Below are 17,023 nucleotides of genomic sequence, written 5' to 3' on the forward strand. Positions count from 1 at the left end.
AACTGACCTAGACAAAAGAGATCACTTATGGAGTTCATTTTGCTTCAGACGTTTACGGAGTTGAGGGTGGGAACCCAGAGAGCCTTTTAAGGGATTCATTGGACTGCTTAATAAGTTTTTGTTTGAAATTCCTCAGAATGCTGGCACTCAAGTACTTCTTGTTACATGTGGTTAGGTACACTCCAGGCCAGGCTTGGCGATGTTGTAAAGGTCGACCTCGGGAATTTGCGTTCCAAACCCATCTTTAGCAGTCCCTGCTAAACATTCCTTTCTGCTTGTTAGACGAAGAGGACAACTTATTCGCACCCCCCAAGCTGACTGATGAAGATTTCTCTCCATTTGGCTCTCGAGGTGGCCTGTTCAGTGGAGGGAAGGGACTTTTTGATGATGAGGATGAGGAGGTGAGTCCGTGGTCATCAGTGGAGCTCGCCATAGTTGCATCACGGGTCTATAATTAGGTATGAAAAAAATGGCTTCTTAATTGCAAGTTGCTTCTACTTTCTTATTTTGGGAGATTTTGAACCAAGAATCACAAAGTGAGAAAATACTGTACCCTGATGTCCTGTGTGAGATGGAGAGAGATGTGAGAGTGTTAATAATGAATAATTTACTTGATCGAGGAGTTGTTTCTTACCTTATTTGCTGTCTTCTTCTGTGTTTTAGTTCCTGGGTAGGCCCAAACCATTTAAGGGTCTGATTTTGCCATAGTCTTTACTTTGGAATTGAATTTCTTGCAGGACAGTAAATATGTATCTTTAAACATTACGAGGTAGTTTTCTTTAGAAATCCACAATGCAACTACATTTTCGTCTGCTTTTTTGAAGTTTTGTGTCCTATGCTTTATTACAACCAGAGTGATCTCTTCACGGAAGCCCCTCAGGATCAGGAAGCTCGAAGCTCTGTTAATGCAGGTGAGCTCGGATTTAGGCTGACTCTTCTTGTTCGGGAACAGATTTCCAAGACAGTTTACTTCTCATTAGAAGATGGAACCCCTGAAGTTGTTCCCAGGCCTTGCTTCTTTGTTAGGCAGGAAGCTGTTCTGCTTGCCTTGGTCTAGTAAAAAGCAGCTAATTTTCATGTCTAATGACTAATTCATGTCTTGGAAAAGCCAAAAATGCCACTTATAAACCAACATCATGGTTTTGTCTCTTCCTTAGGGGAGAATTCATAAAAAGTCAAAGAAGGAAAGTAGTCTTGAGCAGTGTTGAGGATATTTTAATTTAATCATGTTTAATTCAGTAGTCTTTTATGTTTATTTTGAGAGAGACAGAGACAGTGTGAGCAGGGGAGGGGCAGAAAGAGAAGGAGAGAGAGAGAATCCCAAGCAGGCTCCGCACTGTCAGTGCAGAGCCCAACATGGGGCTTGAACTTGCGAAACTGCGAGGTCATGACCTGAGCCGAAACTGAGAGCTGGATGCTTAACCGACCTAGCCACCCAGGCATCTCTAATCATCTTTAATTCAAAGAAACACTTCTAAAATTCTGTATATAAGTTGGAGGTCATTAATTCCATAGTCTGGTGTGCGTCAGAATCCTCTGTGGAGCACCCGTGGAAAGGGAAAAAAAAAACTTAACAAATTTTATTCCATTAGGCATGTGGTAGTTCTTAGGAACTGGGACTTAGTTATGTGAAGTGAGCGGTCTCCTTGGGCCATCAGTCATCAGATTTTGGACTTGCTGTGACACTGGCTGGCTTGATGTCCTGCTGCCTGCCCTCTACTTCTCAGCATCAGTGGATGCTAGTTTCCCTCTTTACTGTTACTGTCTTCATATTTTTTGTTGATGTCTCACGTTTTTTGCTGTTCTTTCTACTTGTTTGTTCTCCAACTGGAATGGATAGAGGCGAAACTGTTAAGGAGCCCGGCTTGCTCTGCTTCTGCCTTCCCTGTTGTGTTCTACCCCTTCCTTGGCTTCCCCAACTAACCCCACTGCTATTGTTTGATCAGAGTGATCGTCCAAGGGAATCACAGCTTAGATTATATTAACGCCAATAAAAAAGTAATGCTGGTAGAAGAATAAGCTAAAGCTAAGGAGTTTTAAAATGGCTCTTTTGGGAAAAATTAGTTTTAAAAGGTCTCCACTTAGCTGTGTATTGTGTTGCATATATTTTAGGTACATTTAACAAGAAAAGTCATCTTTTCTGAAATGGTTATTTTTTTCTTTCTCATTTTTAGTGTCTTCATCCTCCAAACCCGGAAAGAAAATCCCAGCAGGAGCTGTTTCTGTATTTTTAGGTACCCTAATTTAGAGTTTCTTTTTTAAAAAGCAAATAAGTACTGTTTTGTCATTTTTAAAACTGTCATCTAACTGCTTGCTGGAGAGGAGGCGGTTCGGAGGGCAACAAATAGCCTATGGGAAGAGCTCATTTACTGGTGTTAGCTCATATTCTCTTAGAAGTCAGTGGCCTTGGACTTGTGTTTCAGTGACCAGGTGATTTGCATCGTGGGATGTTCCGTAGCAGTAAAGGATGGGGATGCCTGGGTCCTATTAATGTATTTTGGGGATGAATGGAAGCTAAATGTTCTCGGTGGGTGGTCCTTTTTTTTTTCCTGTAAAGCCAGGGGACCCACACACACCAGCTCACAGCTATGGCTGCCCTGTCCCTCCACCCACAGGAGACACTGATGTGTTCGGTGCCACCTCTGTTCCATCACTGAAGGAACCACAGAAGCCTGAGCAGCCTGCTCCAAGGAAAAGCCCGTACCCTCCAGCCCCTGTTGGCCTCTTCGATGATGACGATGACGATGACGACTTCTTTTCGGCATCCTCCAGCAAACCTTCCAAGACAGGTACCTGGTCCAGCCTCTTTTTCTGGGAATTCAGCCAGGGAAAGAATGTTGACTGGAAAAGGGCATAAAGCTTGTCGTGTTGTCTGTGTCCTGCCGTGCCAGGGTCCCTCCTCAAGCCCTCCTGCCACAGAGTCATGGTGCCTTAGAAGTCTCTGTTTTATCAACCAATCTTTCCTGCTTTGGAAACTAATTACTAGGATTATCTGCTTCATGGAGAGCTGAAATCTGCTCCCCTGTAATACCTGCTGAAGATTTCTAGTTGTGATCTTTGCAGTTGCAAAGTTTTTATTTTTTTATTTTTTTGATGTTTATTTATTTTTGAGAGAGAGAGAGAGAGCGCGCAAGCAGGGGAGGGGCAGAGAGAAGGAGACACAGAATCCGAAGCAGGCTCTGAACTGTCAGCACAGAGCCCGACGTGGGGCTCAAACCCACGAACTGTGAGATCGTGACCTGAACCGAAGTTGGATGCTTAACTGACTGAGCCACCCAGGCACCCCTGGAATTACAAAGCTTTAATCACACTTTCTTCTGGCAGCACTTAGTAAATTATATGACAGAATGCCACATGTTAGCTGTTCAGTTCCCAACCTCTCTGGCCAGAAAGCCTACATATCCTTGATCTTTTCTTGTATGGCAGGGTTTTCAGCCCCTTGGCCACTTTGGCACTCTCCTTTCTTCTCCCCTCAAATTTAAGCCTGTCTTTTCATGAAGTCTCTCTCCTAAATTATTTGTTCATTTATGTGCAGGTGAGTCTCCTGGGACTCTTGTCAGAATGCAGATTCAGATGTAGTGGGTATGGGCTGGGGCCTGTGATTGTACATTTCTAACAGGCTCCCTGGTGGGCAGAGATTGCTGGTCTGTGGGTCACACTTGGTGTTTTTCCAGAAAAGAAGGATAAACTGCTAGGTGCACACAGTTTCCAGCAACATGAGGACTCTGTCTTATAAGACTAGATGAACCAGGATTCAGTGAGAAGCATGTTTCCTGGACTTAGCTCCTTTTCCAGGGGTGGCTGTGAGAAGTAAGGATAGGAGAAGAAACCTGAGGGAAATAACCGCCTGCTTATTACAGAAAGAGTGCAAACAGATGCATAACACACTGAGATCTAGGCCAACTAAAATGAAAGTGATTAAAGCTGGTGGTGCCTCTCTTGGTCTGGGAGGGCTCTCACTTAGTGGGTTATCACTGAGAACTGATTAAGAGTCACAAGTAAGTTGGCAGCTGCCGCTCCCCTGGGACGTTCACAAATCAATGTCCTCCTTTCAGTGATGCACAGCTCAATCAGTGCAGCAGTGCTCCTGGTAGCGAAAGGTCAGAAACTCCCCAGGTGCTCATCCCTCGGTTACATTATGGTTCTTTTGTTTAGTGGAATTTGGTAAAGTGTTAAAAAGAATGAAGTTTGTATATGTTAACATGGGAAGATTCCCTAGGCAGATTAAGTGAAAAACATAAATTCTAAGACCTATTATTAGAATCATGTTGTCATTTATAGCCTTACCTGTGAATCACTAAAGTGAGTATGCTAGCATATCCTCTGGGGAATTAGATGTGTGTGTCCCAGTGGTCGTCTTGTTTGGGTGGGCAGGTGGAGTTATGGGGGAGATTCCAGTAGTATTTGCTTTTATATGCCCCTGTAGATTGACTTTTAATTTTTATTTATTTATTATTATTTTTTAAAGATTTTATTTTTAGGTAATCTCTACACCCAACATGGGCCTTGAACTCATAACCATGAGATCAACAGCCACATGCTCTACTGACTGAGCTAGCCAGGCACCCCAGTAGTTTGGTTTTTTACAAAGAAGAGTCAACCCTCACTTCACAGATTCCTAGGACGGTTGCTTCTTTTGTTGTTGTTGTTTAATTATTATTATTATTTTTGAGAGGGAGTGAGAGTGTGAGAGAGAGGGCATGGAAGCAGGGGAGGGGCAGAAGGAAAGGCTGGGGTGGAGAGAATCCCAAGCAGGTTCTATGCCCAACGCAGAGCCCGACATGGGATTCCATCTCATGACTGAGATCATGACCTGAACCAAAATCAAGAGTCAGATGCTTAACCAACTGAACCACCCAAGTGCCCCCACCCCCCAATTTTTTTTTTTTTTTGGGTGATTGCTTCTTAAATAATCTTTCTTTCTTTAGGTCTCTATTTACCTTTTATGCTAGTCCAAGCTACTCTAAGCATAAGATGCTGGCTGCTTGGATGAGTGTATGAGCCAGGTGGTTAAATCGTTGGTCCTGTGTTTCATTTGGGCTCTTTTGTGTTCTTTGAAAAATCCAATGTAATCCACTTCAAATTGCTTCATAACTAATAAAAAAAAAATAATTTTCTATTTACTTCTTGGGAGGGAAGGATTTTTTTTTACTTTATTAAAAAATTTTTTTTAACATTTATTTATTTTTGAGAGACAGAGAGCACAAGCAGGGGAGGAGTAGAAGAGGGAGGGACACACAGAATCCAAAGCAGGCTCCAGGCTTTGAGCTGTCAGCACAGAGCCCGACGCGGGGCTCGAACTCATGGACCGCAAGATCATGACCTGAGCTGAAGTCAGCCGCTTACCCAACTGAGCCACCCAGACACCCCGGGGAGGACTTTTAATCTGTGAATTTAGTGGTGGGATTTTTGACCTTAGTATAATTTTGTGCCATGGTATCTTTTCTAAAGACAAAGTCAAATCCACTGCCAGCATCTTTGATGACGAGGAAGGAGACCTGTTCAAAGAAAAAGCAGCTGCTTTGCCAGAAGCCACTGTGAATCAGACAGATGAAAAAAAAGCAAGGGCAGAAAAAAAGGTGAGTGGGAAAGAAGACTTAATGTAGTTAAGTCTTGTTAAGTGTTGTCCTGGGACATCTTGTTAATTCATCTGGAACCCAGAGGGAAGTGGTGTTTCCTTTCAAGTGTATGGTGTCTTAAGATCGTGCAACATCCAGCAAAGGTGAAAGAAGAATACAGTGAACACCCAAACGCCTACCACCTAGATTGAACACTTGTTGGATTTGAGCACTTTGTTGGATGATCTATTGATGATCTTTTCCTGAATCACGTTAAGGGGTACCAAAGGATGTTTTTCCAATTCTCTCCTTCTACATTAGCTGACATTTTTCCAAACAGAACAGAAGAGCTTTCTCTCCCTCTTTCCTGCTTTTTTAGTTATCCCTATAGGATCATGGATGCTATTCAACCTATTATAAACTATTAGCATCATTTTGTTTGTTTTTTGGTTTTTTTTTGTGTTTTGTTTTTTTGATACGGAAATGAACCTGTATTTGGCCAACCGGATGCATCCCCATCAACTTTAAAGCTCTTTTGGCTGCTGTCCCTTTCCTTAGTATCTTCCATGGTTAGATCTGTCTTCCCTCCCCTCCCCTCCCGTTCCCTCCTTCCTTTTTTAAACTTGATTCATTTACTTATTTTTAAGTAATCTCTACTTCCATTGTGGGGCTCACGCTCACGACCCTAAGATCAAGAGTCGCATGGTCTTCTGACTGATCGAGCCAGGTGCCCTGATCCATCCTCTTTCTAAAGCACATCTTGTGTGTCCTCACTGTGAAACCCTCACCTTCCCACTGCTGACCACCTAGGTCCCAGCATTCAGAACCCAGCAGGCTCCTAGGGTGGCCTACCTTCCTATGTTGGCTCCAGTCATACATGTGGCATTTGCGCACTGTAGGTAGCCAGTCTGTTCTACCCCAGTCTGTTGATCCAACAGATGTGCCCTCTGTCTCAACTTGTTCTTCTCTTCTCATGCGGTTCCCTCTGTTTGCAGTGTCCGTGCCTGTACTATGTCCTGCATCCAGGCTTTGTCCTGAAAGATTTATCAGGGAGCTATTTCTGTCTTCTTTCCTAACTTATACCAGTTTTTAAATTCTTTCTTGTGAAACTTCTTTTGCATTAATTCTTAGTACAAATTTGATACATGTTTTAGGTCCACAGCATCGTTATTCCCTTGGCACACGGCCTAGTGCTTTATCCTAGCAGAGACTCAGAGTGTTTTCTACGTGAACGTGTGAATAAGCCCTCCTTTCCAGTTCTCTTGTTAACTCTCAGGTTTTTGTTTTTGTTTTTTTTTCCCATCAAAGGTTACCCAACCTTCCAACAAAAGTCCCAAGCCCTTGTCAGAAACAAAGACTCAAAAAGGTTTATTTTCAGACGAAGAGGACTCTGAGGTAAGGAATTCTCTTTCTTAGTTCTGGGAATTAGTCCTTGGGTATGACATTAGAAATTATTTTTTTTTTCTTAACATTTATTGTTTTTGAGAGACAGAGCACAAGTAGGGGAGGGACAGAGAGAGAAAGGGAGACACAGAATCTGAAGCAGGCTCCAGGCTCTGAGCTGTCAGCACAGAGCCCAATGCGGGGCTCGAACTCACGCACCGTGAGATCATGACCTGAGCTGACATTGGACATTGAACCAACTGAGCCACCCAGGTGTCCTGAAACTATTTCTGAACGAGGATTTTGTCAGTAGATGTGTAAGACGTTTTATTAAGTATTGTAGTTCTTTCTTTGAAATTAATATCTGTTTTTTTAAATTTTTTTTTTAGTTTTTTTTTTTTTTTAACGTTTATTTATTTTTGGGACAGAGAGAGACAAAGCATGAACGGGGGAGGGCCAGGGAGAGGGAGACACAGAATCTAAAACAGGCTCCAGGCTCTGAGCTGTCAGCACAGAGCCCGACGCGGGGCTCGAACTCACGGACCGCGAGATCATGACCCGAGCCGAAGTCGGCTGCTTAACCGACTGAGCCACCCAGGCGCCCCTGAAATTAATATCTTGAAAACTCATGTTTAGAGTGATGCTTTTCACTCTTAGCGGTGTTGAATCCAGTACATCTCATGGGAGGAAAATACTCTGTTCAGGAGGCTCAAATTGAAGGCTCTTTGTTGATCCACAATGAGTGAGATGCTTTTACAGGAATCGACATACCATTTTCTTTTCAGTAGTCTCACTGAGTAGTGGGCGTAGTGCCATAGTGTTATGTATTCTGGCATAGCCTCTTATGACCAGGAACAGTGTGGGCGGGCAGTGCTTGCTGCCAGCCTCGGTCCTCACAGGCTCCCGCCTAGAAACCTCTTTCCAGTGGAACAGCATCAGCTCTCAGAAGTGTCACTGCTTTATCTGACTCTCACAGGCCTAGGTTCTTTGAGAACGAATTTTAGGCTAGGCCTTTAGGGGATCAGAGACCTGTCTTAGAATGTAACAAATCCTCTTCACAGAAAAATGTGTGGACACGGCAGAAATTTACATGTAATTTCAGGAAATTTTAAACTCTGGTGTAAGCTCTTACGATTACTTTGCACTAACAGCTAGGATGGACGAACAAATCTTTGGAAGTGGAGTGATTGCCAGTGATGTAAATAAAACCTGTGAGGCTTATATTTCATTGACGGCCAGTGTACAGAAGATAGGAATTAACCAGACTCCAGTTAAGCCAAACTCCTGACCCATCGGCACGGCATGTTGGGGCCTCACACTCTGGTCTCATCCACACTCCCAGCCTCCTGCTCATCAAGCACAACCACACTGACCCCTGCTCTCTGGGAGTGCTGTTCCCAGAAACTGGATGCCTTGCTTCCTTACTTTCTATAGTTCTTTTTTGAGGTCTCCCCCAATGGCCCTTTGCATGATTACAAACCTGCTAGCATGTGCCACGCTGCACTCCTTGCCCTCTCTTCCGTTCTGTGCTTCACGGTATGTGTTGCCGTGTGACACTTCTTGTGTGCTTGTGGGTTATCTCAGATAAGCTGAGAATAAGCTAGAATGAGCTGCATGAGAGCAGGAGAGGAGGAAACATCCTCCTCATACACCTAGACTAGTGCTTGGCACTTGAGAAGCCAACAAATAGTTGTCAATTACATGAAGAAACCAAATGTGAGCAATTTCCGTGACTTAAAAGGTGTTCCAGTTCCTTATTACTGTGAGATAAATCACTCCAAAACTTAGTAGCTGACAACCCCAGTAAGTTTTATGATCTCTTACGGTTCTAGAAGTGGAGTGGGTTCAGCTAGGTGCTTTTCACTTAGGGTCTCTCACATGCTTCCAGTCTGAAGGTGGCTGGGCTGAGAATCCTCTCATACGTCTGGTACCTGGGTGAGAAAGACTCAGACAGCTGGGGCTCTCGGGGCACCCCTCTCTATCTCCATGTGGTCTCCTAGCATGGCAGCTTCAGGGAAGGTGGGTTCTCAGGGTGGCGCAGGGCTTCAAGGTGAGATTCCCCAGAGAGCTGTGCAGAGGCTGTGTTGCTTTTTGTAACCTAGCCTTGGATGGCAGCATTATTGAGGCAGTCACAAAGGCCCGCCAGGGTTTAAGAGCAGGAATGCAGACTCCACTTGTTGATGGCAGGAGTATAAAAGAATTTGCAGACAGGTTTCATAACCACCACCAAAGCCTTTGTCCCATGTACACAGTTATAGATTGTCTTTATTGGGTACTGTCGGAGTGCCTAGGCAAGAAAAAGTGAAGCAGTGCAGTGAGATCTTTCCTGAAATGCAATCTTGCTAGTGTGTAAAATGCAGGAGAGGCGTGGGAGCCTGTAGCTTCCCCTATGTGGTCTCTTTACCTCAGCCAACCCGTGGAACTCCATGGGGTCCAGGTGAGTCCATTGGGCCGAGAAGAGTTCTTCTCAGTTAATGAAATCTGTAGGTCTATGTTTGAGAGTAGATGTGGATTCCATAATAAAAAGAAATTATCCAGAGAGGTCTTAGAAACTATGTTCTTGTGCTATTTAATTGTCTGGCTCTTGTGTATTCACGTTCCTGTCCTAAGGGAATAGGTGTCCCATTTTATGTTTCTAATTCATGCAGCTCAGTTTGTATCATAGGCTGACACCACCACATTTTGGAAGTTTTTTAGAGTCTACAAGATCTTTTGCAAAATCTCTTAGCTATAGTTCAAGTAGAATACCAAACATTTTAAAATAAAATATGAATTCGTATTTATTTGAAAGAAGCAGTGTAATACTCTTCTAAGAGGAGAAAAGGGTGTTAGTAAATAAAACAAAGTCCTAAATCCAGTAATTTGGGAATCTAGCTCTATTTCCAGTATTGAATCTGTTTCATCATTCTGATTCTTAGGACAAAAAAAGGAAGTCTTTGCTACTTTTTTAGCACAATAAGAGATTGATTGGAAAATGTCCACGTGGGAGTATAGAAACCTCCAGTGAGGCCACCTGGAGTTCTATGGTGGCATCTTCTTTCTCACATGTGGGTTCTGTGCTGCACTCTGCTAGGAGAAACTGACACGTGTTCTCAGCCACTTTCTCTGTCACGAAGAGACCTAGACTCACGCAGCCATTATATTATAGTCTTCAATGTTTTATGTTTAATTGATACTTCAAAGAATGTGGTCTGTCTTGTTAACCAGGAACTTTAATCTTGATCCAACAGGATTTGTTTTCTTCACAAAATGTGAGTAAGTCAAAAGAGGCATCTCTCCTGCCTAGCAAACTCCCCACGTCGGTCTCGCTTTTTGATGATGAAGATGAAGAGGTAAACATTGTTACTGTAGTGCAAGATAAATAAGTTTTTGAGGAGTAGAAAACCATTGCTGATGTCGATTTCTAGTCAGAGGCTCATACAGTAGAACAAGGTGATAGGGAGGCAAATTATCTGAGGCTCACATAACAAAAATATTTAGTTTTTGTCTCAGTGATTCCTTCCTTGAGTCCTGTTAGTTGTACAATGGGCAGGACATTAGATTCTTGGCCCAGCTCTTGTGGAAGGCTTTGTAGATTTCATTTTAAAAATCTACCTGTAAGAAATATAGAGGATGGATCTTTGTTATACGCAGCGATCCACAACGTCTTGGACAAAGCAGGAATAGGAGAAAATGCATGTCCTCACCTTGTTTTTCTTTCCTACCCTGCATGAGAGAGCAAAGTGGGGGAAAGAAATAAGAGGGAAGACAAACCAAATCTTCCCTCTTATGTAGTACTGTGCCGTGGCCAAGCTCATGGGCTTTGGCACCAGACCCCTGCTTTCACTTGCAAGTCAGGGACCTTGGGCAAGTAACTTCAACCTCCTGAACCTTATATAGCTTAATAGAGTATAAGGTCATTGTAGCAGCCGACACAACTAATGTACAGCTCTTGACACTGTACCTGGCACATCAGAAATATTAGCTCTTGTTGTTAGTATCCCCATTGGATGCCAGTTCATTTTTGGCACGGCTGTTCCTTATTTTCCCATACTCTACCCTGCTTAAAGTCTCCTTTCATTGAATTTTTACATATCAGGATTATTCACCTGCTGTAGTATACTGTTGAGAGTGTTCTTCTAACTTGGGTTCAGGCCCTCTGATGATTTTGTTTCTATTACCTTAGTGAAAATACCTTAATAGATACTTTGGGAATGCCTGACCATACAAAACTTGGCAAATGCCATTCAACCTATGAGAATCAGCTCTTCAGTAGGCCAGTGATTATATCTGGTAAATTATTTCTTAAATTTGTGTTGTCTTTTTAAAATTAACTAGAAACACAAGTCATGCCTTCCCTCTGTCCCAGGTGTGTGACTTCAGTAGGTATGGAAGAGTGGAAAGAGCTCCCTATTTCTCTTTATTGTTAATAATCCATTGCTCTGGTTTCTAATTCGGAAAAAGGTCCAAGTTGTTGGCTGCCACACAGGTTGTACTGGTCTCCCTAATGAACATACAGGGCCCACCCACAGCGGGCCTGAGTGGGGCCGGATTTCCTCCTCGTTCTGTGTTCTTATCCTCAAGTTACCCTCCTCCTGCTCCTTCCCAAGTGTTTTGCCTTTGAGTTCCATGTGGTCTGTTTCCCTTCTGTGAATGGAGAATACAGTGAGAGAAGATAGTAGACTGTTATTTTAGGGATATACATAAGAGAGAAGTGGGATTTACTGGCATTTTGTGATTTTTTTGTCTCTCCAAGGTGTTATACATATTCTGTACCTGACTAGAGATTTATTCTCTAACAATTTGACATGGAAGATCGAAGTGTTTTGTTTTATGTGTATGAAGTTGTCATACTCTTCTGTCATTTGTTTTTCTAGGATAATCTTTTTGGGGCAACAGCTGCTAAGAAGCAGACATCATCTCTTCTAACTCAGAGCCAAGAGAAAGCAAAGCCTTCTGAGCCCTCCAGAAAGAAAGCATCTGCCTTATTGTTCAGCAGTGATGAGGAGGTGGGTTGCAAGTTTCTCCTGGAGAAGAGCAGGAGGTTGTTTGATGGGATTTAAGAGTTACAGCTATCCTGGGACGCCTGGGTGGTTAAGCGTTAAGCGTCTGACTTCAGCTCAGGTCATGATCTCATGGTTTGTGTGTTCGAGCCCTGCATTGGCGTCTGTGCTGACAGCTCAGAGCCTGGAGCCTGCTTCAGAATCTGTGCCTCCTTCCCTCTCAGCCCCTCCCCCACTCGTGTGCTCTCTCTCTCTCTCTCTCTCTGTCTCTCATAAATAAATAAAAATTGAAAAAAAAAAGTTACAGCTGCTAAATATTTTCTTTTTCTACCTGTTTTATATCCAGTGAAGTTCAGTTACCAAAGACTATGTTCACAAAACTGTCTCTTCTTTTTCTGGAAGAAAGATATTTAGTTTAAAGGTTAATGTTTTCATGACAGTTGAGAATAAAGTAAGTATGCCCCTCAAATTATAACATGTGCTAATTCACATGAGTTAGGCTTTATTTTATTTTATTTAAAAAAAATTTTTATTTATTTTTGAGAGAGAAAGTGCACGCACATGCAAGAGAATGGCAGAGAGAGAGAGGGAGAGAGAGAATCCCAAGCAGGCTCCATGCTATCAGCACAGAGCCCAACATAGGGCTCAATCTCATGAACCGTAAGATCATGACCTGAGCCAAGATCAAGAGTTGTATGCTTAACTGACTGAGCCACCCAGGCACCCCTAGGCCTTATTTTATATTGTTAAATGATCCTTATGTTTCATTAATCAAGAATTATAGCTAGACATGTAATATTTATGCAAGCTTAACTTCTTTTTTATGAGTCTTTTTTTAATTTTTTATTTTTTTTTTAGTGTTTATTTTTGCGAGAGAGATAACAGAGCACAAGAGGGGGAGGGGCAGAGAAAGAGAGAGACACAGAATCCGAAGCAGGCTGCAGGCTCTGAGCTGTCAGCACTGAACCCGAAATGGGGTTCACATCCACAAACCGCGACATCATGACTTGAGGTGAGGTCAGATGCTTAACCGACTGAGCTACTTAGGCACCCACCCCTTTTATATGAGTCTTAATATTTTCATTTGCTATCTAGATACAAGTTAGCAAAGTCACTAGTGAATATGGTTTAGCTGCTAATTTAGTTGTACAGAAAAAGACTTTAAAAACCCTGAGCATTTGGCGCATCTGGATGGCTTATTTGATTGAGTATCTGACTTTGGCTCAGGTCATGATTTCACGGTTTGTGAGTTCAAGCCCTGCATTGAGCTTGCTGCTATCAGTGCAGAGCCTGCTTTGGATCCTCTGTCCCCCCTCTCCCCTTTCTGCCCCTTCCCCCCCATGCTTTCTCAAAAATAAATAAAACATTTTTAAAAATTAAAAAAAACAAAACCCTGAGCATTACAAATCTCCCTGGGGTGCTTGGGTTTCTCAGTTGGTTGAGTGTCCGACTTCACTCAGGTCATGATCTCATGGTTCGTAAATTTGAGCCCCACGTCGGGCTCTCTCTGGTCAGCACAGAGTCTGCTTCAGATCCTCTGTCCCCATTTCTCTCTGTGCCTTCCCTGCTTGTATGTATGTTTTCTCTTTCTGTCTCTCTCAAAAATAAACTAAAACATACTAAAAATCTTCTAGCATTATAATAATTGCTCTTTATTTTAACATTGTAAGAAAATTATGAGGGTATGATGTGGATGGAGAAACTGTAGCTATATCAATGTTTTCTATTGGAAGTAATTTAAAATGACACAACATAATTTGCTTTTTCTCTTCCAACAGAATTTATCATGGATTTTCAATTTTTTTCTTCCTAGCATTGTTAGTCGTTGCTCTCCTTATAGTAATGGGCAACCATAAGTGGAAATTTTCCTACCACAGTATTATAATGATTTAGGGAAAATGAAAACAAAATTGACTTTTGAACAATGTGGGAATTTAGGGGTACTGACTTCCTGCGCAGTTGAAAATTGACATATAATTTTGGACTCTCCAGAAACTTAACTACTAATAAATAGTCTACTGTTGACCAAAATCCTTACCAATAAGGTAGACAGTTGGTTAACACATATTTTACATGTTTTATGTATCATACATTCTATACCTAAAATAAAGTAAGCTAGAGGAAATAAAATGTTAAAATCCTAAGGAAGGGAAATACATTAATGATACTGTACATATATTTATTGAAAAGAATCCATGTGCATTTCAAACCCGTGTTGTTCAAGGGTCAACCATATTAGCTAAAGCTGGGAGCAACAGTACTTGGCTGAGTAAAGATACCCAGTGTTCTAGAACAGTGATTCTCAGCCTTGGCTACCCATTGGAATCAGCTGGAGAACTTTAAAGAGTACTCTTACTGAATTCCAGGGCTGGAGATTCTGAATTAAGTAGTTTGGCAGATGGTCTGTCCTTGGAATTTTCTAAAGTTCTCCTGGGAATTCCAGTGTATAGTCACTCTTGAGCCTTACTGCCCTAGAGGAGCACTTCTCAGACCATAACATGTGAAGAAATCACCTGGGCATCCTGTTAACAAATGCAGGTTCTGATTCAGAAAGTCTGGGATCAAACCAGAATTCTGTATGACACATGCTGCTGGTTGTGGACCCCACTTTGATTGGAGAAGCTCTAGACTGTATAGAGACCAAAGGACCACTTATGTAAGTGTTCAGGAGTTCCCAGAGGTGAGAGCATAGCCAAGTGGGGTTCCCCTAAATGCTTTCTAAAGGTCAATTTCAGACTTTTGTTGATGGAAGGGGTCACCAGCATCTTTCATTGTGTCTTGTTTATATGTGCATTGCGTGAGCATTCTATACATTTTTGTACAGCCTGCTTCAAGATTTTTGAATCGAAATGTATAATTTTCCTCCAAAGTTGAGTGCTCTTGATTTTTTTTTTTGACATTCGTCTTCTCAATTTCTTTATAAATAATTTTGAATCTCCTAAGAGTAGACAACCTCCCTTTTCCTAACCCAGAATAGGACCATAGAGGGGAGAAACATAGTGTAGTGATGGAGGAGGAAGGCAGAAAGTTTGCGAGGTCAAAGAACCCAGCTGTCTAGATTTGAGTTCAGAAGAAAGTCCCAGTCATGAGTTCTCTTCAAGAGTGATGTACTTGATTAAGTATTTAGTGTAAATACAATTTAATGGAACTTAAATTTTATTTTATTTCCAGGTTCCTTCATCTGAATGGTCACTGGGTTTTAATACATATTTTATATTTTAAGGATCAGTGGAATGTTACTGATTCACAGATGAACTCAGCGTCTGACAGCAGATCTAAAGGAGAACTAAGGGGCTCTGGGACCAATCAGGAGCAGGAGGCTAAGGCTGTGAAAAAGACCAGCCTCTTTGAGGAGGATGATGAAGATGATCTGTTTGCTGTTGCTAAGGACAGGTGAGGTAGTCATTGTAAGAAATCATTTAGCAAGTGTCTGTGGTAATAAGTAAAGGTATTTGATACATAAGATGTCAGTTACTTGGGGGTGACATGATGATCATTCATTACCTAGTAGTTATACAAAGGAGAATGTGTTTAATTTTCACTTGTAAGGTATTTTCCCCCAATACTGGGAAATGTTTTTGTTAGCAGATTTGCCTAATTTCTTCTAATTATTTTTTTTAACCCCTAAATATTATTTTTCTTAGTTTGTTAGGGATTTAAGTGCAGCTTGTTATCTTTTGTTTTTGTTTTTCCTCTGAGATGCCCTGTAGAATGTAAAGTTTGGTCTGGGTTACTTAAGTTTCTCATTTGAATGGAAATCTGCTCAGCATTGAAAAACACCCTGTTAGGAGGATGATTCTTTGCAGAGCAGTGCTTTGTCACACCAGTGGCTGGTAATTCTTAGCTGATCTAGGTGGTGTCCACATGAATACTTGAACTAAAGCCAGCAGGATATTTCATAGACTGAGCATGGGCTGTATTGGTGTTGTAACATGTTGCTTTACAGACAATAGCAAGTGTAGGAGGGGATGTGGAATGTGGGGAAATAGGTTCTATTTACAGAAATGGGTTAGAAAAAAGCTTAGGGCGGAAAACCGCAACCAATGGGATCCGTGTCTCAATGGGATCACGAGTAACTTGTTATCTTGCCTGTAGGAAATTACTTTCTGTCTGACTCCAATATACTGTTGTACCTTGATCACAAACTCCACTTGTCCCCCAGACCCTTTGCTTCTTATACACACAAGTTAATGATTACTTCCGATTGTTTTCTCCACGTCTCTGTGTGTAAGATCTTTTTTTCTTCACGTTCACCACGTGGGTAATATCTTGTGAACTCAATAAATACAGAGACAAAACCCCTGTCAGGGCTCGTGTCTCCTCCCGGACATCAGCCTCTCTCATATTCAATTCTGTGTCCGCTCTCTTGCTGGACCAGAGAGAACTCCAGACTCATAGTCTGCGACGGTGGAAGAATTGGAGCCCTCACACAATGCTGGTGGGAATGTAAAATGGTGCCACTTTGGGGAACAGTCCAGCAGTTCCTTAAAAAGTTAAATATGGAGTTACTCTAGGACTTAATTTCATTCTTGGGTAGATGCTCAAGAGAAATGAAAACATGTCTACACAAACACTTACATATGATTGTTCATTGTAGCATTATTCGTAGAAGCCAGAAAGTGGAAATAAGCCAAACATCCCATCAACTGACGAGAGGATGCAGAAAATATGTTCTATCCATACAATGAACTCTGACTCAGCAATAAGAAGGAATAAAGTATTGATACATGCTACAATATAGTTGAACCTTACATATCGTGTTAATTGAAAGCAGCCAGTCACAGAGGACCACATGCATGGTTCCCTTTGTATATAATGTCCAGAACAGATAAATCTATGGAGACAGAAAGTAAATTAGTGTTTGCCTGGGGCGAGGAGAATTGAGTCTGTTAACAGGCATGAGGCGTCATTTTGGATTGATGGAAATACTGTGAACCTAGATTGTGGTGATGGTTGCACAACTCTATACTAAAAACCAGTGAAGTGCATATTATAAAGGGGTAGATTTTATGGTTTGTAAATTATATCTCAAAACCATTCTGAAAACAGAAAGAAGCTCTGTGACTTTAACAGAGTTGTGAAATACTGCCTGGTTAGCTG

The 17,023-nt window shown here is 41.9% G+C and overlaps 1 protein-coding gene across 5 annotated transcripts in view; it reads left to right on the plus strand.

Annotated features, from left to right (window-relative positions):
- LOC102958353 (WASH complex subunit 2-like) overlaps nucleotides 1–17,023 on the plus strand; it is a 61,620-nt gene that overhangs the window by 21,926 nt on the left and 22,671 nt on the right. For all 5 annotated transcript variants that reach the window (XM_042961312.1, XM_042961314.1, XM_042961315.1 and 2 more), the window contains 9 exons: nucleotides 283–401; nucleotides 854–911; nucleotides 2,175–2,234; nucleotides 2,616–2,789; nucleotides 5,452–5,579; nucleotides 6,867–6,953; nucleotides 10,172–10,273; nucleotides 11,798–11,929; nucleotides 15,147–15,316. In XM_042961312.1, coding sequence (XP_042817246.1) covers nucleotides 283–401; nucleotides 854–911; nucleotides 2,175–2,234; nucleotides 2,616–2,789; nucleotides 5,452–5,579; nucleotides 6,867–6,953; nucleotides 10,172–10,273; nucleotides 11,798–11,929; nucleotides 15,147–15,316 — 1,030 coding nt within the window. The remainder of the gene's footprint in view (nucleotides 1–282; nucleotides 402–853; nucleotides 912–2,174; nucleotides 2,235–2,615; nucleotides 2,790–5,451; nucleotides 5,580–6,866; nucleotides 6,954–10,171; nucleotides 10,274–11,797; nucleotides 11,930–15,146; nucleotides 15,317–17,023) is intronic.

This window comes from Panthera tigris, chromosome D2 (assembly GCF_018350195.1).
Source record: "Panthera tigris isolate Pti1 chromosome D2, P.tigris_Pti1_mat1.1, whole genome shotgun sequence".
NCBI classification, from domain to species: Eukaryota; Metazoa; Chordata; class Mammalia; order Carnivora; family Felidae; genus Panthera; species Panthera tigris.